General features: G+C 30.1%; 3 protein-coding genes across 4 annotated transcripts; 1 reads left to right on the top strand and 2 right to left on the bottom strand.

Moving 5' to 3' along the window:
* Positions 1–988: 988 nt before the first annotated feature.
* On the bottom strand, positions 989–10,501 carry LOC113394665 (5'-nucleotidase domain-containing protein 3). Of its 2 annotated transcripts, none has more exons than XM_026632061.2 (9): positions 10,140–10,501; positions 9,892–10,067; positions 9,579–9,806; positions 8,127–8,261; positions 6,582–6,739; positions 5,050–5,236; positions 3,776–3,916; positions 3,393–3,544; positions 989–2,771 (listed from the first exon to the last, which is right to left on the bottom strand). In XM_026632061.2, the coding sequence occupies exons 1-9, from the start codon at positions 10,294–10,296 to the stop codon at positions 2,567–2,569; spliced, it is 1,539 nt and encodes a 512-aa protein (XP_026487846.1). In that variant the 5' UTR covers positions 10,297–10,501; the 3' UTR covers positions 989–2,566. The 2 variants fall into 2 exon arrangements, with proteins under 2 accessions (XP_026487846.1, XP_026487847.1); XM_026632062.2 differs by having other exon boundaries at positions 9,892–10,049.
* A 2,455-nt stretch (positions 10,502–12,956) lies between these two features.
* Positions 12,957–17,359, bottom strand: LOC113394661 (endoribonuclease CG2145-like). Its single transcript, XM_026632058.2, has 7 exons — positions 17,106–17,359; positions 14,585–15,491; positions 13,940–14,051; positions 13,755–13,839; positions 13,531–13,674; positions 13,359–13,447; positions 12,957–13,279 (listed from the first exon to the last, which is right to left on the bottom strand). Exons 1-7 carry the CDS (start codon positions 17,155–17,157, stop codon positions 13,046–13,048), a joined length of 1,623 nt encoding a protein of 540 aa, XP_026487843.2. The 5' UTR covers positions 17,158–17,359; the 3' UTR covers positions 12,957–13,045.
* Positions 17,360–18,723: 1,364 nt separating this feature from the next.
* On the top strand, positions 18,724–21,154 carry LOC113394662 (protein-cysteine N-palmitoyltransferase Rasp). Its single transcript, XM_026632059.2, has 4 exons — positions 18,724–18,980; positions 19,058–19,812; positions 20,055–20,272; positions 20,664–21,154. The coding sequence occupies exons 1-4, from the start codon at positions 18,881–18,883 to the stop codon at positions 21,136–21,138; spliced, it is 1,548 nt and encodes a 515-aa protein (XP_026487844.2). The 5' UTR covers positions 18,724–18,880; the 3' UTR covers positions 21,139–21,154.
* The last annotated feature ends 1,166 nt before the right edge of the window (positions 21,155–22,320 follow it).

Raw genomic sequence — 22,320 nt, 5'->3', positions numbered from 1 at the left:
CGAAAAACAATAATAAAAAAGTCGAATAAAATATCATGTTTAATTTTGTGCTTATTAAGTCAACCCAAATCGACTAAGTTCAAATAACACAAATACAGCAGTTCACATTGCGTTATAATATACGTCTATTGAATAACAAAAAATGTTTTCCCCATTAAATATTTTTGCTGAGAACCAATTCTAATTCGAGTATTGTTCTTTGAAATATATTAAGGATAATTTGTATGACTAAATTGAATTACATAATTTGAACATTTTTATACACTAATTTTATTACTATATAAAACACGTTCAAACTGTATTTTTAATCACATAATATCAATAGAATAATGTTAAAAAAGATTATACCATCAGAAAATTACAATTTCGTTTGTTTCTGTTTTGATATCGTTCACATACTTATATGTGAACGATATCAAAACAGAAACAAACTTTTCATTTGCACTCACTCGACCAATATCTTAGATATTGGTCGAGTGAGTGCAAATGAAAATTATTATTGAAATAAATCGAATATTTGAAAAAGTAAGGGTTCCTTTTTTATTTTATTTTGGGCAAACGAGCAGGAGGCTCATCTGATGGAAAGTGATTACCACCGCCCTTGGACATCTGCAACACCGGGGGGCTTGCAGGTGCGTTGCCGGCCTTTAAGGAAGGAGTACGCTCTTTTCTTGAAGGTTCCCAAGTCGTATCGGTTAGGAAAAACCGCCGGCGAAAGCTGGTTCCACAGAGTGGTTGTGCGAGGCAGAAAATGTCTTAAAAATCGCGCTCTTGTGGATTTTCGGACAAATTTAGTTCGCATGTCCAATTACTACTATTTTACATTTGACAACAAAAGACAAAGAACAAACTGAATTTTGGAGAGCAAAAGTATGTGCACTGAGTACAAACCTCGAACCGGCAATTAATGAAATTGAAGTACTGTACTGTAATACCATAAACAATGCTACGCTTAACAGCCTCGTCGATGAAATAAAAGTACATATGGTTGAACTTGAAATTATTTATTGTCAAGCAATTTTGGTACAATATTAGTAATCGTAATACACAGTACTTGACAGCATATTAAAATACTTTTACGATACGTCTTACACTCAATTTCTGTTAAGTATAATGTAAATTGAACACACGTTTTATTATAATAACAGATTGTATTTGAATCTAAAAAATATATGTAAATTATTATTTTAATAAAAACACTAGTCGCAAAAAAATTTGGTCTAGCGTTTTTGCAGCGGCAAGATTAAAATGACTTACTTACTTAACTCTAAAAAAAAACACTTATCTACATTAAATGCCTTATACAATAGAAACATCTTACTATACAAATACTATTCTTAAAATGTTCTAACATTATGCGTAAATAGAATAAACTAACAAAATATCAAAAAGTTCATTCAATATTAGATCCTAAATGTGTAAAAAAAATCTTCAAGAATAATTCTGTGGGTAATAAATACAGTTGACTAGACTCTATAAAAGATGAATACCTCGAGGAATCTTAGAACTGTTATTACTTACAATAGCATATGATATCGAAGAAACAGTTGACCTTATTTACTAATAAATATTTAACTACAAAGATAAATTCACTATGTAAATATAATTAACAAGTTAACATGATAAATATAAATCCGATTATAAAAAAGGGATAAACAATATCGCTATAACAGACTCTAAAATATTACTATTATTTAATATTTTACTGCAAGTTACATTTCTAGTGACGTCACAATGGTGACGGTATTAATACTTTGACTGTTTCTACAAACATATCTTATCTAATATATCATGTCTTGGTACTAAACATGATTGATTATCATCCTTATTTGAGCTGTAGTCGGTTAAAAATATTTCAATGTCCAGCTTGAGTATAAATGATTTACTTTAATTATTAAAGATTTCTTCCAATAAGAAGAGCTAAGTTGAGATTTGTGTAAGATACTGAAGATATATAAATATGTTATCGACTGGGATTGAGTATGAGTATTAGTAAGTTCTTTAGCGTTCTCCAATCCCTTTCTAGTTTTTGTAAACGCATTAATTTTGAGATTTAATGCTTTCTTAAATATGTTTTTATTGTTTCACGCGCAGATTTAACGAGCATATATTTAACGAGCGACGCTACTCGGGCGCGAGTGTAGAGTCTGCATAACAATAATATAGAATTTGAACATCTCTTATTTTTAATTCGATCTGATATTCGATGTTTTCATTTCAATACACTAGACATATTTAATTGACTTTTGAAAACATTTCATATGTAAAGAATATTTATTTAAGTCCTTTATGAATTTTGATATTTCGTTTTCTATTCAAAACAATAATATTGTAAAGTATGAATGAAATGTTTGTTGTAATTTAAATTATAAAGACTTTGCTTAACTTTAATGTATGAAAATTTCTATAACAAATTACTTCTAATATGTTAAATGAAAATAATTGAATATAATAAAATTCTCTTAAAAATATAAAATACAAACATCCAAAGACAAACTTATTTTAAAAATTGAGGCATTATCGACTCTAACATTAAACATTTCATAATAGTAATATTTTCCTTATTCTATACGAAATAAGATCCATACTCGTGCGGCATCACACCTCGTCTAGGGTAGAAGGTGTGAGTTAATGAATAGTTTAATAAGTTCCTTATATTGGATGTGTAAATATCGGCAAATCTGAACAATCGTCTTGAGAAATATGTTGGATTGTGATATGTCCGGAAGACGCTACCAAACTGAGGGTTAAAAACTGACTTTGTTGAATTTCTGAAAAAAAGAAACACATATAAATACAAAACCTGTGTCAATTCTCCTGACATTAATTTCACCGCTATTTTTCAAGAACTTACTACTTTGATTGGACATAATTGTTTAATGAAGGAATTATACCATTCGTTGGTGGACGGGGAAAAAGGCCACCTGATGTTAAGTAAACACCATTACCAATATACTGTTGGGGCCATAAGAATTTTTAACCACTCTTGACATCGCCAACGCATCACCAACCATGGTAGCTAAGATGTTATTTCTTATACCTGTAGTTACACTAGTTCACTCATCCTTTAAGCCAGAACACAACAATACAAGTAGTGCTGCTTAGCGGTAGAATATATGATGAATGGTCGGAACCTACCCAGATGGTCTAGCACAAAGTCCTACCAGCAAGATACATATATATGGAAGTGTTTAGTTCTAGAAATTTCTTTTGTGGGGGGCTCTTTCTTGTGAAAGCTCTAGGGGTGTTATGCGGATTTCCCTCCCCTAAACCCGGCTATATAATTAATAATAATTTATCTCATAAACATGAGATAAAAATATGCTTATTTCGTATGTGAATGTGAATTATTTTTTCTCAATATGTTTGAAAATATTAAATTATTAACATACCGCAAGTAGTCTCGTTCCGCCATCCATTCACCAATCACTGCTAAAGCCTCTGGTTCCTTGTACTCCTGGTGGTCTTCAATAAGCTGTGTTAGCATTTGAAGCCAATTAGCGTTCTCTTTAAACGTCTGAGTGTTCAGAGTATTAATCTCATGCTGAAAGAAAAACAACCAAATTATATTTATGAACTGCTAGACACATATAGAAATCTTATATATATACTTTATTAAAATAATTTCATATAAAAATAATGTTATATTAATTCAATTTTTTTCATCTTTAACCTTGTATAAATTAAAACTTTTAATACATGATTTTTAAATATGTATAAGCAATTTTAATTGGCAATAAAATACGTATAAGACCTTGACGAGACTTAGACTAACCGTCAGCTCGTTGATGATGGCCCCGGTCCGCCAGCCGTGCTCCAGCGTCACGTCTGCGAGGTCGCTATAGGGATGGTCGCCGAAGTACAGAACCTGGTGTCCGCTCCAACCGGTCAGGTCCTGTAACTGCTTCACCGTACCCTGTGGGAAATATTCGTAATATTATATCATCATCATCAGGCGATTATGTATGAAAAAGTGAGTGTTAAACCAAACGGATGCGCCATTACAAGCCTTATACCTCTGCCTAAATTGGAAGAATAAGCCATATAAAACAAATTTCATTGCGTTAAACGCCACACTTCATCCTCATCGTCGTCGAAACCGGAATAATTCGGAGTCCGTGGTGAACAAAGCTGTGCCGCCTTCTCGCCGGTCAAAGCTACATAAGGATTCCATAATCAATAACTTTCTTGACCTTAGAATTCCCTATTAAGTAAGGATTATTTTATCGATCACGTTGCCTCGTCCATTTTCGTTAGTTATGTGCGGCGCTCGTACGACATCCTACAGACCCGCCTCGGTGCTGATAGGTCTTGGAGGGCCTTGGTTCGTTTGATACTCAAATAATTAATATACATTGACATGTATTAAATAGTAAATATAAAATATACTTCAATGTTATATATATGTCGGAGATTGGAAAGCAGAACGTCAAATCATAATCGATTTGGGCGTATTCGGATACAATGGTAGGCAACACTGGGATTGTTGGAACACGTATACCTACGTCCGACTTCGCCGCGTTTCCGATGAAAAATATACTATGGACGTAGATTGCCCACATTCTCCCACGTTCCCTTCGGTATATATATATAGTATTTAGTAAATATATCTCATTCATTCATTCATTCACACATCAAGAAGTAGAACTATGGAGCTTATTCACCACACTGCTGCAATGCTGGTTGGTGGATACACATGTGGCCGAATTTCATTGAAACTAGATACATACAGGAATCCTTACGATGTTTTCTTTACCGCCGAGCACGAGATGAATTATAAACACAAATTGTGGTATTAAGTTAGGTTTGAACCCGCAGACATCGGTTAAGTTGCCCACGTTCTAACCACTGGGGCGTTTAATTTTTTTTTTATGATATCGGTAAGTGGACGAGCAAATGGGCCACCTGATGGTATGTGGTCACCACCGCCCATAGACAATGGGGTTGTAAGAAATATTAGCCATTCCTTACATCACCAATGCGCCACCAACGTTGGGAAAAATGAATTCATAATTTATATTCCAAATCCAAAGCAGTGCCAAAAATTACCTCGTAATAAATGATGCCCTTTTCTAAGGATGTCACTTTCTCCCATATATGTGTGTTGGCATTTTTATCGAATACTCGTATGGGCCGTGAGACCTCCGTGAAGAACTTCGGTTTGTTGGCGTTCACTATTACCACATCGAAGAACTCCCGCCAGTCTGAACCAACTAGCATTTCCATGCCTGCATTACTGTGAAAACAAATGAGATCGGATTGAGTTGTACACAACTTCAAATTGAATTTAAAAAACTACTTTCAATAAGCGGAATAAATAAAAAATTACATAAGGTAAAGGATTCATATAATAATACATATTAATATATAAACCAAATTCACCCAACACTGGCTGTCGCTACTTAAAGAATAATAATGTTTAAGAACAGAAGTGATAATATATCATTTAGATATGTTCGTATTACATACGTAGGATGTACATAGTACCTACACATAGTTTTTTAATATATGCAAAATTATTTTTGATCTGATAATGAATAATTTATTTTATTTATTCTTTATTGTACACCATAAACACAAAATCTTGAAATCAAAATAGTATAAATTTAATGTGTTGTACAATGGGCGGCCTTATGGCTAATTAGCCATCTCTTCTAGACAACCCAAACGAAGAGAGATTCATTGAACTTAAACTGGGTAGGTGGTGCAGCCAATAAACTTACATACAAATGTTACACACTAATACTTATACTTAATACATATATAAAAAATGATAAATATTACTATTATATACTAAAAAATGATGTATGATGATGTGTATTTTTAAAATGATGTATAAGGATATTTATACATTATTTTAAAAATATAAATAATATTTACAATGTTTGTGAATAATGCGTATAATTATATAATGTTCGTCTTCTATGTCAAACGCTGAATACCGAAATTGTTATCAATTAGGTAAAAACGATGCCCGCTGTGTTTTTAGGTCAGGCAATTTCATTTTTCAATTCAATTTAAATTTGATTCAATTTCGAAATAAAATTTCGATTCGGTGATAGTATTAATCGTCAATACCAAAGAGCCATCCATACAGACAACGATCAATAAGAAAGAGAAAAACTTCAATTATATATTTATTTATTAAGATTTGAATTTTAAGTAAGTGTTGAAAACAAAGGAAGACAACTTTTTATTTGCGTAGCATTTTTCTTCACGTCATTAACACGTGACATAGCGTTTTGGGACTAAATTTAAACACATAACAACAATTTAAAGAAGTATCTAAATTAAATAATGTCTTTAAATCATATACTTCTTCTACATTTATTATAATAATTCAATATTTAAATTCTTTCATTTATAATTTAAACGGAACAATAAAATTATAATTATTTGATGAGTGTGACGTAATTATGTAATATTTAAAAACAAAAAACATCTAAATTATTGCTTCTAACAATGATATCATATATCTTTCTATATATTATTTTTTAACTTTTATTATGTAATTTTATAATTATAGATGTATGTAAATTTAATTATATTAATATAAAATTATAGCCAATAAGTTCACTTACACAAAATGATATGGGCTGTTTGTGACTAAAAACAACTTTTTATCACATTCCTGCAGCAACTGGAAGTACTTCTTCAAATCAGAGTTGGGTCTTATGTATTCCTCCACATTCTTAGCGACAATCTTATGCATTATAGGATGGCAACTCTGAACTGAATTCTGTAAACAAATTAAACATTAAACAAACAAATGAATTGTCATTAAACCAATAATATTTCCACGATTACAAAATATTTTAATTTTTATGCCTAGAAATAAAAACATGTCGATTTAATTGAACACTTACTAATAATTCATTCATATTAATTATTCTCAGGACGCATAGCCCTTCGGGCATAGTGTGTATCTTTGTAATCAAAAGTAAGACACTAAAATGATTCCATAGACAATTACTACTTTTATTGACTGCATATTTCTAACAGTTTATACATAACATACATACATATTGTTTATAAAATATACGTATTTCCACAACGAGTGGAGTAAAATATAAAGTTTGCCAAAAAAAATAATATAAATATACATAATAATTAACAAAAGCAACAGCCAATTGCGAGTCAGTCGCGCGCACGAAAGATTCCTAACCATTATGTATAAAAAACGCCAAAAAATTCACGTTTGTTGTATGGGAGCCCTCTTTTAAATAGTTATTTTATTCTGTTTTTAAGTATTTGCTGATATAACGGCAACAGAAATACGTCGTAATCATTGAAAATTTCAACTGTCTAACTATCATGGTTCATGAGATACAGGTTGGTGACAGACGGACGAACAGCAAAGTCTTAGAAACAGTCTGAGACCCGTTTTATCCTTTGGGTACGAAGCCCTAAAAATGTATGACTTTGGAATGTATTATAATTATAAATTTGTTGGTGGTAAATCTGTGTACAAACTCGTTTGAGAAGGTACTACCCACTCATTAGTTATTTTAAGCATTGTACTGTTGGTCGGCGACAGAATAAAGGCAAGACAATTTGGCGGCGTAAAATAGTTTCTTACAGTGTCAATGTCTGTGAACAAATATAACAACATACTATCAAGTGGCCATATCTTATCCAAAAGATTTTTCTTTTGTTTCGTTTATAAAAACAAATTATTTAGTTTATCAAAATGAATCCACAATGTTACAATTAAGGTTCACATATCTAACCCCTGGTCTGTCTTAACTTACTGTAATATTTATATGTGGTACCTTATCTATGCTAATATTATTAAACTGAATAGTCTGTTTGTTTGGTTGAATGCACTAATCAAGGGAACTATTTGTCTGATTTGAAAAATTCAGTGTTAGATTTATCCAGGAAGTCTGTATGCTATATACCATCAGTCTATGACCAAAAGTAGCAAAATCATGTATGACAGAATCTGTAATATAGCTGAGCGATATTTTTTTTATATGAACTAAATGGAAAATAAATATACAAAAATTATAATATAAAATCTGTAGTGCGAATTTTCATGCCATCAAAATTACCAAAATTATTTTATTATAAAAATTTGAATTTATTTTATAAAAGTACACTTATATATAGTATTTTTTACACACCTTTACATCCAAGAACAATATTTCTGGATGATAATCTATTTGATTTCTTATAAAATATTCCGCAACATTGCACATTAAGCCCATCTCTGGCACTGAAAACAAATCCGCCAAGTGTACCATCTTTGATCTGTTTGCCTGAAAGAGAAAATTATAACATTCATTTAGTTATAGAAATATTTAGATAAAATAACATAAAATAAACTTATGATAATGAAAGAATTATTCGAAGAAATAGTATTTAAAAAAGTCATAATATTAATTATAAATTTATTTTTTACTATGGCTTTATATAGCACCAAATATCACCAGTCATATTTAATATTGCAAAAAAAGGCATGAAAAGGTGATAGATATGTCTTAAATCATCACCTTGGTCATATTTATAAGACTTCCAATGGTTACTTGACTAATTATATTTTAGATAAGCAAGTTCAATCATTAGTTAAGAAAGACATTTATGAATAAATAACATGTAAATCTTCAAAAACTGTTTTCTTATATGCACAATTTATACATGTAAAACTAAGATAAAGTCCTATTGATTAAAAAAAAAAATCAAAAAGACAAAATATTAAAAAAAATACATGCAAATATTCATATCCTTCATGACCATTTTTTTTTTAATTAATTCTCAATACACACATGCACCAGTTACATGATAATATATGTATCTACTGTAATACATGAGGATTGTTTGTATTATACATCAATAAATTGTCATGTGTTGTGCATTATTTGCTTACGTAGCTAGCTAGCACACAACCTTGTAGGAACTAAATGACAATTGCAAGGGGAACATACAAATGAATGATTGCTTACAAGTGCCTCAGCTATTTTATTTACTATATATACAAAATGTTAATATGGTAATTTATTATGTATAGGTTTAATTTCTTTTAATATATGCACACATACAAAATAAAATATGAAATTATGTATTTAAATATGACATTTTATTTCTTCTAACAAAACTGTATAAATAATTCAAAGGCAATAGTTATATGTTTATTGTACATCACTAAAAGATAATCAGAATTAGACTTAAGCTATATTATTATATAACAAGGACTATTTTAGCTTTTTTTAAAAAAACATTTCGTTCAAGGCTTTTGTCAAAATATATTGATTATTGAATACACATGGAGGTCAGAGTCTGTCCAGCCATTCGTGTAGGTACCACCAGCTCATCACTTATTCTACCACTAGACAACGCCATTGCTTAGTATTGTTGTGTTCCGCTTTGAAAAGTGAATGAGCCTGTGTAAATTACAGGGACAAGGAGGTAACTTTTTAGTTCCCATAAAGGTAAATATAATAAATAATTAATATTTCTTACAGTGAGTGTCTATTGATTGTAAAAAGAAGAAATGGACAAGGCAAGCTGTTAAGTATGTTCTACATATACTTTTTATAGATTTATTTGTTTTTATTATAAGCAATTCATTAACTTACTTTGTGAACTCTTGTATCCCCCTCAACATATGCTATTGGTATTATTCTATTTCTGTATATTTTAAGAACTTCCTCTGGAGCTACAGGAGTTAGACCTCTGTATACAGCTCCAAATTGAATTTGAAGAAATGAATCCAATTTTAACAGGAGACCTTTCTCTATATCATAATGTAGTCCTCTAACTGCAAAATCGGGTTTGTATTCCAATTTTGAAATTTCTGAAGGATACTGGAAATATTTATAAATGTAACAAAATACTATTTAAGGAAATACAGAAAGGTATTTAAAAAAAGTGGTTTTTTTTAACACTTACCTTATATTTATCTAAAAGCATATCTCTTCCGAGATTATACAGTAGATGTTCCAAAGACGGCTTATAATGTGCTAAAGTGTAGTCATAATCAAATCCATACACTTTAACTTCCGAAAGGTCCAACTCATTACAGGCAAATACTCCGCGAGGATTTACATCTTGAGGTAATTTTTTAGCTAAAACCATAGAAAGATGTATATTTTTTTATTTAACATCAACAACTACGAATTTTCGATAGTTATACTTACATCTACATTTTAGTTTTGTGCGACAATAAGCTTCTTTTAAAAGCTCACGAGTGGAAAAATTACTCGTCTGTATTAGAGATGTATTCTTAACATTTTTATGTGAGAAACTTCGATTCAATTTTAAAATCCTGCTAAGTAAGGTATTGCACATACTCATTTTGGTAAAATTTTAAATAATTTCTACTATAAATAACTACGTGGAGCTAAAATAACTCTAAAAAATACACCATTTTATTAACACAACATTGTAACTGAAATAAAACTAGCAGTTAACATTGCATAATTCGTAGATTTTCTATAAAAATCATTCCTATTTTACACGTGCATTTACACAGCACAATTTTAAGTTACTGGGCAGTAGGCGTTAGAAATGACGTTCTGTTTTGACAATGACATTGACACGGGTAAATACGAGTTGGTAATCGATATTCTGTTTTGGTCTCCGCTTGAAATTATCGACATAATACGAAAACTATAAACTGTAGTAGGCAAACTAAGAAGTTATGAGCCACGAGCCAGTCTGAACTCTGACTTTAGTCACTAGTGATAGTAGCTAATTTAATAATACTTAAAAACACTTTGTTCGCTTTTAATTTATATAAACTTGAGTATAGAATTTCATATGAGAGCGGTTACATTATTATTATTATTATAATTAATATAGGTTATCGATAATTAGTAATATTTTTTATTTAAATTTCTTAAACCTAATTTTGTTTTAATGAAACTTGAATATAAGAGATTTAATGTTCAAAGTCAAAAGTGTTAATCCTTGCGTATAAAGTCATTGTAGGTCACATTAAAAACATGTTACTACTTAGGAATTTGTATCCAGTTATCATGATTAAAAAATAATAAAAATCGCTAAGAAAAAGTAAATATATCGATATAAAAATATCTGATTTTATCTTTGTGTTAATACTACATTTATATATATTTCTGTGAATTTATCAGATGGTATTGCCTAAAATTTGATGTACAGTCAGAGTAAGAAAACCTTCGTCAGTTTTCAAATTCATTCCTTTATCAAGTCGTAAACTCTTAGTACCTTTTGAAACTAAAGCACTAAACAGACAACTGCATATAAAATTAAATTAACATGTATATGTAATAGTATGATATCTTGGTTCAAAATAGTGTAACATCTTTGGACTGCTTCTAGTGTCATCATCAACATGAAACCTTTTTAATGGCCTTATTTGTCATTACAAGATTTAAATTAGATATGATATCTTCTACTGAATTGTCAGTCTGTCAGTGTCATATATTTTCTTGCAATCTTAGAATAAAAACACTTGTAATATTATTCGACCGTTATTTTGAGTGACGGTTAATGTAAGGACGTGACGTGTGATGAGTGGTTCCATCGGCACCGGGAAGTGATGATGATTCCTTGGCCTGCAAAAGCGGCGGATATAAACCCTATCGAAAATCTATGGGGCTTGATGGTGCAGCAGTGGTTAATAATAACAGTAGAAAAAAAGCAGCTGTCGTAGAACATTGCCGAAGTGTTTGGGAGGGCTTCCGAGGAACCGACATAATATGCTCTCGCCTTGTTGGATCAATGCGACAGCGACATCAAGCTGTGATTGATACGAATGACGGATATACTCGTTTTTTAATAAAATAAATAAGATTTGTTTAAATGAATAAATTTTACCTTAATTACTATTTTATTTACTATTTCCGTCCTTCGGTTTCATCTGCGTTTCTGAAAGATTTTATGTTTTCCTGGGATAAAAAGTGTCCAATATGTTATTCCAGTACATCTTCCATCTGTGTGCAAAATTTTATCCAAATCCGTTCAGTAATTTTTACGTGAAAGAGTAACAAACATCCATCCAAACTTCAGAGAAATCAGCCAGATCCATACACACAAACGATTATATCCATACACACAACGTTTATAATATTAGTAGGAAGTAGGATTAACTACTATGCACTCTCTTTTATAAAAGACAAGACAATGTCCCAATCAATAAGTAACATCGGTTACACGAGCATTCACGAAGGGCTATGAGGTTTCGTGAAAAGTTGGTATTTCTCATCCCGATTGACGGTTTCTTCTTATTATTATAGCTTTCAAACGCTATTATACTCTTTGCTAGATGCGACTTAAAATGACATTGCAACGCAATATATCATACTCAATCGGTAAAGCAGATTATCGCTTATACTAAGCACACGAAAATAGATCTTAAGGTGACGAAACTCCGTCCGATTAACCTAAAGATAATATTTATTTTAATTTATTTATATGCATTTATTGTATAATATATATATTTTACTTAAAAGGTTAGTTACTTTTTTATTTGATAATAAAAGTAAGATCGTTTTTGAACTAGAAGAAATCAAATAAGAATTTGGCATAAATGTGTCTGTCAGACATCTAGGACTGATAATGAAAGCCGTTATAATATGAAATTTTAAAAAACACAACGAATACAATAGGGTATTCTACTATGTTTATTGTTAATATTTAAGTATATTTCTACATATATTTTAATTTTTATCTAATTTCATAATTTATTTTTCACTACCGAAAATACCCTATCAAATTATGCAATATTGATGTCGTCCTGTCGTATTCTGTTTATTTTTAGGATATATTTACTGATGTTACATTATGTAACATCGATGTGAAAAATAAGAGATAAAATGGAAGCTACGCTTAATATATAATATAACGCCGTATTTTGGTTACCATATATCGATGGTTAAGCGATCTGCAGGTATATATTATCTATTATAAAGCACATGACCAATTTATAGGATTTATTTCGTGTCGTTACAGTCTCTTTTGCTAAATAAAAAACGTTTTAATAATAATGTTATAAAAATTTAATAGACAAAATAGTATTATTTACTTATATTGATTATATTATCATATTTTATAAATCTCGATATCATATCTGTGGATATGCACTGCCGATGTAGTTTTTGCTGCGGTATCTAAAGTTATGTGTAACAATTTCAACATCTTTTGTTCCAAGTTTTAGCTTACAGTCTTTATCAGAACGCGTAACATAACATAAGGTATAAAGTGCCATTTCTAATTCAGGCGATGTACCTATGAACAAAGTATCTACTGGTTTGTCGACACCTTGCTGGTTGAAATGCATTTTGAGAACAGCACCTTTCTGAAAAAGGAATCCGATTTAATATGCACACCTTGTACGAGATTTTATATTAAAATATATAGTAATTAAAATAACTTACGCCATTAAGTTCTACATATTTCAAGTATCCGAAATAGTTGATTCGGTTCGCTAATTCTTCTTTTGAAAAATATATCCAATTGTGCAACCCTATAATAAATACAAACATCTTTTAATATTTATTATATAATAATAAACATGTAAATCATAGTAATAATAAGAAAGTAAATTACCTGAAACTTCATTGTTTTTAAGCTCGGAAACAAATATATGCTCGAAGCCTGAACTGCTTATTTTTCCTTTACCCCTAGAATATAATCCGAACCACATTTGTTTTATAAAATCTCTTTGTTGTTTGGGATCCGGGGTGACATATCCTGAAATAAAAACGTTACAATAATCATCATAGCAGAGAAGAAAATACTTTCATTTTTGCAGTAAAAAATCGATATATCACCTTTATCTTTTAGGAAATTCAGTAAATGACGAAATACACTTGTAGCCATAATTGCGTCCATGAATGCGTTCTCTTCATTTCTTTCCTGCAAATCAAATAAACATCATATTATGACTCAATAGGCAAGGACATTACATATAATAAATATATTTATAAAATGTTTCAGTCGCTAGATTTTGGCATACCTGTGACGTCACATATTCGTTGACTAAAGTATCTCTTTCATAGTTATTTAATAGAGGTGTGAATTTTTGAACTGTCGTAATGTTCCATACTTCGGGTGCAATAGTGAGCAATCTGCAAACAAAGATAAAGTTAACGTGATTGATTAACGCTATTTTTCCAGGGCTGATATCAGCCCGATGCTGGAAAAATTGCGTAGATCAGTATATACTGAAGTTTGTGGATTTACGCTTATGACGACGCGTAATCGCATTGTTTAATTTCATTATTGTATTATAAGATTACAGATTAAGACCGTACCGACAAACATTTGAAAATTAAAATAAATATATAATCAATGATATTCTCCTCATTTTATTATATACTGTTTTGAGGGTTAGAGGGTGAATGAGTCAGTTAAATTACAGGTACAAGGGCCATAACAACCTTACACTGAATATATAATACTCAATATTTGTTACAGATCCAACGTCAATGGGCGGGGACCGACCGGGTCGGCGGGGGAAACTACTTACCATCAGATGACTCATTTGCTTATATTATACCTAAATAAATAAAAAAGGGGTTCTCTTGTAAAATCATGTTATATTTTAATTTAGGGATAATAGTAATAATGTATTAAATCTTCTTCAATATTAATTACTTACGGTAAAGGAGCCTTATCATCCTTTGCATATGATGTTGTTTTTTCTTGATAATTAATCGTTACATATTTAGCTGCATTATTTATGTCTTTTCGAAGCAATTCTTCACTTATAGTTTGTAGTTCCACATCACTTGGATTACCTGAATTTGTGCCTTGGCCTTGATTACTAGTTATGGAACTAGGTAAAACAGTGCTTCCTGGTCGTTTTGTAGGTACATTGTTATTTGCAACACTAGGTATACCAGCAGCGGTGGCGGGTGTCGTAACTTTATTTGTGGGAGTGGGTTTATTCGAGCCTGATACAACTGAACTAAAAGTCATTGGTTTTGGAGTGTAAGCTGTAGACGGTGTTGGTGTTTGGTTCCCAGGTCCGTTTAAAATCGAACTGTAGCTTGGCTTTTGTGATGGACCACTCGGGGACTTATTATCGTAAAAGTTGACAAGATCTTTTACTTTTCCTGTCGTTGGATGAGTGTTTTTGTTATTAGACGATGGTAGATTTGGCGCTACATAATCTCTTTTGGGTGGAGTAGAAGGATGAGGAGTCGTAACTGAATGTTGTGATGTGGTTCCGACAGGCTTTAAGGTAGGGAATTCAGCAACATAATCTCTTTTAGGAGTGTGTGAAGAAGATCCAGAGTTTGTTAACGAATTTGTCGCAGGTTTAGACGTTGATGTTGAAATGGTGGATGGACGTTGGGGTGCAACATAGTCACGTTTACCAGATGATTGCGGTTTGGTAGCAGGCGGATTGTTAATATTTGAGGTCAGACTGGTTTGACTAGGTTTTGACGGTGATAAGCTTGGAAAATTCAAATCGTAACTATTTTTGTCATTCGATGGGATAGTACCAGCTTCGTGAAGTAAAAAGTCATTGCTTGGATTATACCGATGGTCTCTACTTACGCCTGAAAATAGAAAATAACAATATTTTTGAAATAATTATTAACAAATAAAAATACTAATCTTGTTTTATAAAGATAATATAATGGTAAATTTCTTTAAAAAGGGTAAATTATTTGCCTGCAAGAAACCAATAACAGAGATTAATTCAATACATACTCTCATTGTTGTTTGAGTAGATAAAATTAGTTTGCAAACAACAATCTTTTTGTGATATGTATTAATAGTGTAAATTATACAAATAATTTAATTAAATAATTCTTGCAGTAAATTGATTATATAGGCATTTCTTGAACCCTTCGGTGCCGCGACCCTTTAAGTAGCGAAAACGAAAAAATTGTTCTATTCGTTATAGCGAACGTAAATAAATTTAGCTTTTTTTTGTGCATTACGCATTCTTTATCGCAAAAGATTTGATAAAACTTTTGCCGATCTATTTGCTCGTACTGTGATAATGAATAGTACAACAAAGGTATTGTAATGTCATAAATTCAAATCGTTGTAAATGATTTGCAAAGTTTATAACAGATATTTTATTTATATACATTATTTATATACAGAACGTTGTTATAAACTTTGCAAATCATTTACAACGATTCGAATTTGCAAACTATATAACAGATACGTTGTAATTTATGTTTACATGACATCATTTTCGTGTATGAGTATATGTTTTGGCAACGTTCGTTAAAAAAGGGCCTTAACCAACTCTTTCCTCTCCAAATATGTCGGCCTAGTAAAATACATCACCAACATATGCAACATATTAACTTACTAAAGTCTATTCCAACGACAGGAATAACTTGGATATTGATTTGACGCCATATTATTGGCCGAGATCTTAAATTTCATTCATCAATTAAAAGCGTTTTGACATCGTTTAAGATATCGGCTAAATAATTATCGGAAAATTGGAAATTAAAATAAAGTTAATATAAGAAATTTACTGGAATATTGTTATATATAATAACAACCGAAATAAAAAACAAAGAACTAAAATATATCTTCGTAATATCAGTAAATTATAGTATGAGGAATGATATAGACACCGCGGGTCCCTTATATCTAATGACGATCCTCCTGATTGTCGTGACCTCTAAATTAAGAAAAGATGACGTAGGTGAACCCAATATATTACATTTTCTAAAGAAACAGACAAAACACAATGATTTGAATAATTTCATCAATCTTAAGATTTGACTTTATACTATTTTAATAGATCATTGGTCAGTAAAATAAACCTTGACATCTATTGACTATCCTGTTAGGTTTTAAATAAGATTATCAACAACTTAATACGACTTTAAACAGTTATGTACGTAATATACGTAAATGAACTTTCTAAACTAGCTTTCTTCGTTAATAAATATCGTATTTTAGAATGTGGTAGTACCACATTCTAAAATACAACATCATTATTTGTACACATTTGTACAAATAATGGAATTTATTTATTATTATTACACTATGAATATTCAGCGTTTAGGAATCTAACTTGTTCACAATTTAATTACACAAAACATATTTTGCATTCATACTTAAGTATAACATCCTTGACTTTTTCACATTTCTAATCTTACGAACTGATAAATTAATATTTTAAATACAAAAATACTTACATGTTTTTATATGAAAAGTAAACACAAAGGCAATATAAATAACTCGAATCATTTCGATGTTTTATTTTTAAAAAAGCACAATTAAAACATTGAATATTTATTTGTTTTCGTTAAATTTAATCTTTGCAGATATTATAGTATCAGAGTGCAGACGCAGTTTGTTTACGTAGAGAGAACAGATGTAACTGTTCAATGTTAATCTTAATTGGGATTTTTTAGCGCTTGCGAGTTGTGACTTGTGATTCAACTTCAATGTCTTATGTCTATCTAGTATAAGTGTATTATCTATGCTTATGTCTTATATCACTTCGTTTCTCGCAGCGTATGCGGAGCTGTCAGTTTAAAAGAATAAGATTTCTCCCCACAAATCACTAAAACGTTCCATTTGAAATTTGAGGCTTATAATTTTTTAGTTTACGTTATAATATAGTTGTAAAAATACTAAGTTATGGTAATATTTCGATAGTACCAAAATATTATTTTAGTCTATAAAATTTAAAATCTTACAATAAGTGATAATCCATTTTCCAATTGAAATATCCTAGGGATGCCCCTATTAGCTGTCATTTTAATTTTTTTTTACAATGACCTTGCGTCAGTTTTAATTTTTTTTTTACAATGATAGAGCGTTCAAATTACAATCACGACGTGGCGCACCTTTAGGATATATTATGTATTATATGTGGTGTTCATGGTGCATTGTGTGTGATATATTTATGAATATTTTGTACATATTATCACCGACCTTTTATTATTTTTGATATTACCGTAATAATAATAATTATTATTATACTAGTATAATAATAAATAGGTTTATGGATATTATTTATTCAGTTATATCATAAAAAACATAATTCAAGTTTGCCGGAATGAAAATCACCATTTGTTCCGGTTACAGCATGCGCAGTAAAATTTGGGAACATAGGAGAGTTTTAACGAGTATAAAGGTTAAGCTAATCTGTATTATGTGTTGCTGCAGTCATACAGATACAGAAGATTATAGATGAATATCAATTAAAATTCGAGATTTCCTCATTTCAATTTTTAAGTGTAAAGTAAATGAAATGAATTCCTTGTAATTAATGTATATTTATATATTTTTTCAAAACAGTGATTCTGAATAATTGCCAAACCAATTAAGTGACAAGTCGCTCGAAATAAACAACTTCACACCTTATCTTTTTACAGCGTTCTATTTTATTACAAATAATTGTAAATGTATAAATTTGTGAGTAACAGTAGTGGTGAAATAAAATAAATTTAATTTAACATAATCACATTTGATTATTATTACATATATATTTTTTGTAATTTATTATTTGCATGCAATTAAACGCTATTTTAAATTACACTAAAGAATTAAAACTACTCTCTAACTACTTACGCGAGTAGTTAAAAACCCTTTTTTAACTACTTCGATCAAACGAAACGATCCTTTTTTATTAATTAAAACAGTAGAAATAAAGTGAGACTAATTTCTATGTGTCCATCATTATAATATTACATAATTATTTATAAATCATACAAATAATAATAAAAAGATAAAAACAATAACTTTTGTTTACGAAATGATCTTTGCCATCACTAACATTAGGAGTAGATTAGGTTGTAAATGTCAGTTGTCACTCCAAATTAATCTTCCCACTTCGAAATCAAATTTTGTAACAGAAAGCCGGCAAAATTAAAAAAAAAAATATACAAGCAGTTAAAATAATATTTACATCTAGCTTTTGGGAAATGGAAATGATAACAAAAAATACAGCATTACACTCAAGATGAAATATACCCTTCCATCTACAGAATTATACATTTATTTTTGTTCATGGATTTTTGCGAATTTATACTCTTTATATAAATTAATAGAAGTTCAAAGAGGTACCATTAAAGTATATCTGTACTTGATATAAACTGTTAATATCTTCTATAAATGTAAATTTTCCTTTTTTTCTTAGATATTTTAGAAAAAGATACAGAATTATTACTTAATTTAAGTGATTTACAACCAGGCTGGAGTTCCCTATCGAGGCTTAAAGATGGCTCCGATATTGAATGGAGCAGTTGGAAATACTTTCTTCACACCTCCTGGCATTACTTGATATTCCAATTTGTAATTTCTGAATTAATACGTGAAGCTTGTAGTTGTATTTTGAAATATTGGTATATATTATCTAGTGTAATTTTCATCACAATTTACATGGGATTTAGACAATTAGTGATCATTTTTGCTCAACCTTTTATATATGCTATGATATTGATCTGTGGAGGAAGAAAATTGAGTATTTGGATTACAAGCATATTTTTACTATTAAGCTACAACTCCTTAAAATATAAATATTATTTTTGGAATTTTTTGGACAATGAAGATATGGAAGATGAAGAGGTATATCTCATTTTATTTAGCGTGGCATGGATCGAACTTCGTTGCATAAGTTATTCTTTAGACTTTGTTGAAGATAAAACCACAACAGTATTGACTTTGAGTGATGCAGTAAATATGTTTAGTTATATATTGTACTTACCTCTGCTGTACATGGGTCCAATAATTCTATATGAAGAATTTGAAAAAAGTTTTATAAACCAAAGAGAAAAATTAAAAACAAGACTGAAGAGATTTGCAATTGATATAACAATTTTACAGTTTTACACATTTATTTTGGATTTAACATTTCATTATATATATTTCTTTGCAATGCAAAATAATATGCAGGTCAGTCATATATATTTAATAAACTTGTTTTTTATTCATAGTATAAGGCTAACTTATAGACATCTGATTGCAACTTTCGTACGTAATTATTACCATTGTATGAAGTAAAAGATGCTTCTTGTGTTTTTAATGGGTTGCTTAACTGATAAGTTACTTCGGCTCACATAAGACCTTTAACTGTTTGATCTCATAGACAGTACAATAAATGTGTTTTTTATTCCTCCAACCATAATTTTTTTCAGTTGATAAGAAAGCTACCAACAATTGCTCTCTGCGGTGGTGGACTCTGGATGGGTTTGGAGTTCCACATGAAATATGTGATATCATATGGCAGTACAGCAGCATTTTCTAGACTTGATAATATGGAGCCACCACCAACACCGAGATGCATTGCCAGAATTCATGTTTATTCTCAAATGTGGAGACATTTTGATGTAGGTCTCTACAGATTCTTAGTAAAGTAAGTACTTGTTCAGTTAGTGAGTATTATTTTTGTATATAATTTAGTATATAATTGTGTATTTAAATTGAAGTAAGACTAGTTGATGCTTGTGGCTTCTCTTCTATTTTAGGATTAGTTGTCCAAGTGTTAGGCATAAAATTGTCCTTCCTTGGGGTTGCAGCTTGCTTCATACCAAATTTCATCAAATTTCGTTCAAGGGTTTGGTCATGAAAGAGTAACAGACATACAGACAATCTGTTACTTTCTCATTTATAATTTTAGTATAGAGCATTTAATATTTAATTAATTACTAATTTTTAAGATTTCTTTTAGATATAACCATATGTGAACTGTTTAAGATTTATTTTGAGACAAAGTAATATAAAATTATTGTATCCTTCTTTTACAGATACATATATAAGCCTGGTTATGGGATGTTATGTAAATTCAATGGTTTACCAAAGATCATTTATAAGCTGATAGCATCACTTGCTACATTTCTATTCATTTTTGTATGGCATGGAACTGTGTGGCACATACTTATTTGGTCGGTATTGAATTATTCAGGAGTCACATTAGAATATATAGGTCAAGTTATTTCAAAACATTATCTTTATGAAAAATTTAGAGTAAATATTTTAAAAACAAGAGCAATGGAGGTACGTTTTATTGCCTTTTTATGTTCACCGTTACTAGCTCTTTCTGCAATTTCAAATTTTTATTTATTCGCTGGAAGTGAAGTTGGCAATTTATTTTTTGAATGTTTTTCTCGACCATCATTATTAAATTCTTTTATATTAATTTTATCTTTATATTGTTGTTGTCATGTGTCTATGGCACTGGAAGATGTTCAATCTAGAGGCAGCTATGGAAAAATCAAATAAAGCCCTTTTTTATTTATGTCTTTCTTTTGTAGACAAAGTACTGCAAAGTTACCTTTTATTTACATTAATTTGTGGTCTAAATCAGCCATATTATTAGTAATTATGATTTATTCAATTATCTTATAGAATCTCTATTTATGTCTTAGTGTTTTTTGCTGGTATGTTAATTATATGAAGGATATGACAAATCAATTATCATACATGCATTACCAATTTCATTTCAACATTGATTGTTAATACATTAGTCATGATAAATGTTTGTTTTTGCTTGGTTTCTTCAATTAGTACACATGCAAAATAGCATAGTGATTTTACTCACAAATATAAGACTAAAAAATTGTGTAAATAATTCAATCACAGTACAAAATATTGTTTTTGGTATGATTTTATTTTCTTCTCATCTTTTCTTATTGTGACTATGAGTAATATTATCAGATTTATTAATTATGAACCATTGTCTCCTCCCAGCAAATATACTATATGAATATGTGATTATTCAGTCAAGTTGTTAAGAAATCACATGGGTCCCCAATAAACACTAACAATTCCACAGATAATAATAATTTACTTATATGTACTAGACGCGCTGTCCGGTACTGAGATTTTGCGCACAAGTTATGGTCAATTGTCCGCAACTCATTCAGTTGAATGCGAGCCAGGAAGAAGAGCTGTCGTTTGTTGATTATGATATTATCATTAAATGACATTATTATTTACATGCGTGATTTTTACAAAAAGTCGAATTGCATTCTTCGATACTGTAAAAAATATTTTTCTGCATAAATTTTCTCAAGTTTTAGAATGATTTCTGTTTTCTTTTAGGTTCTAACATAAATCTGTTATGTTCTGTTCTGTAATTATTGTTTAATTTACTTAATACAATTAGTTAATTATGAAAAATATTGAATCAAGGAAAATAACAGCAATAACACACGTTTATTCTCTTTTGCATACTAGATTATTTATGTGAAACCAACCAAGAACCTGTGACAGAGTACTGCTTAAAACGTAATAGTCGTTTATCTTTCTGTCAAGTATAAAAATAAGTGATGTATCATCTGCAAGCAGTACAATGTCGCAATTTTTATTAACAAATTAACAGAATAAGGTAAATAATTTACATATATTAAAAACAGCCGAGACCTTAAAATTGATCCCTGTGTTACACCCATTTGTGCCAGA

This window comes from Vanessa tameamea, chromosome 2 (assembly GCF_037043105.1).
Source record: "Vanessa tameamea isolate UH-Manoa-2023 chromosome 2, ilVanTame1 primary haplotype, whole genome shotgun sequence".
NCBI classification, from domain to species: domain Eukaryota; kingdom Metazoa; phylum Arthropoda; class Insecta; order Lepidoptera; family Nymphalidae; genus Vanessa; species Vanessa tameamea.
This window is presented reverse-complemented; position numbering and strand designations above follow the sequence as displayed.

Bases quoted from the DNA above. Each gene is read 5' to 3' on its own strand.
- LOC113394662 (XM_026632059.2), top strand. From the start codon at position 18,881: ATGAAATATACCCTTCCATCTACAGAATTATACATTTATTTTTGTTCA. The intron at 19,813-20,054 runs GTCAGTCATATA...AATTTTTTTCAG, and splicing joins CAATGCAAAATAATATGCAG to TTGATAAGAAAGCTACCAAC. The intron at 20,273-20,663 runs GTAAGTACTTGT...CTTCTTTTACAG, and splicing joins CTCTACAGATTCTTAGTAAA to ATACATATATAAGCCTGGTT.
- LOC113394661 (XM_026632058.2), bottom strand. From the start codon at position 17,157: ATGATTCGAGTTATTTATATTGCCTTTGTGTTTACTTTTCATATAAAA. The intron at 13,840-13,939 runs GTATGCCAAAAT...TTTGATTTGCAG, and splicing joins ACGAATATGTGACGTCACAG to GAAAGAAATGAAGAGAACGC. The intron at 13,448-13,530 runs GTAATTTACTTT...TATTTATTATAG, and splicing joins TAAAAACAATGAAGTTTCAG to GGTTGCACAATTGGATATAT.
- LOC113394665 (XM_026632061.2), bottom strand. From the start codon at position 10,296: ATGAGTATGTGCAATACCTTACTTAGCAGGATTTTAAAATTGAATCGA. The intron at 8,262-9,578 runs GTAAGTTAATGA...TTTCTCTTTCAG, and splicing joins GGGATACAAGAGTTCACAAA to GCAAACAGATCAAAGATGGT. The intron at 6,740-8,126 runs GTGTGTAAAAAA...ATTTGTTTACAG, and splicing joins TATTGTTCTTGGATGTAAAG to AATTCAGTTCAGAGTTGCCA.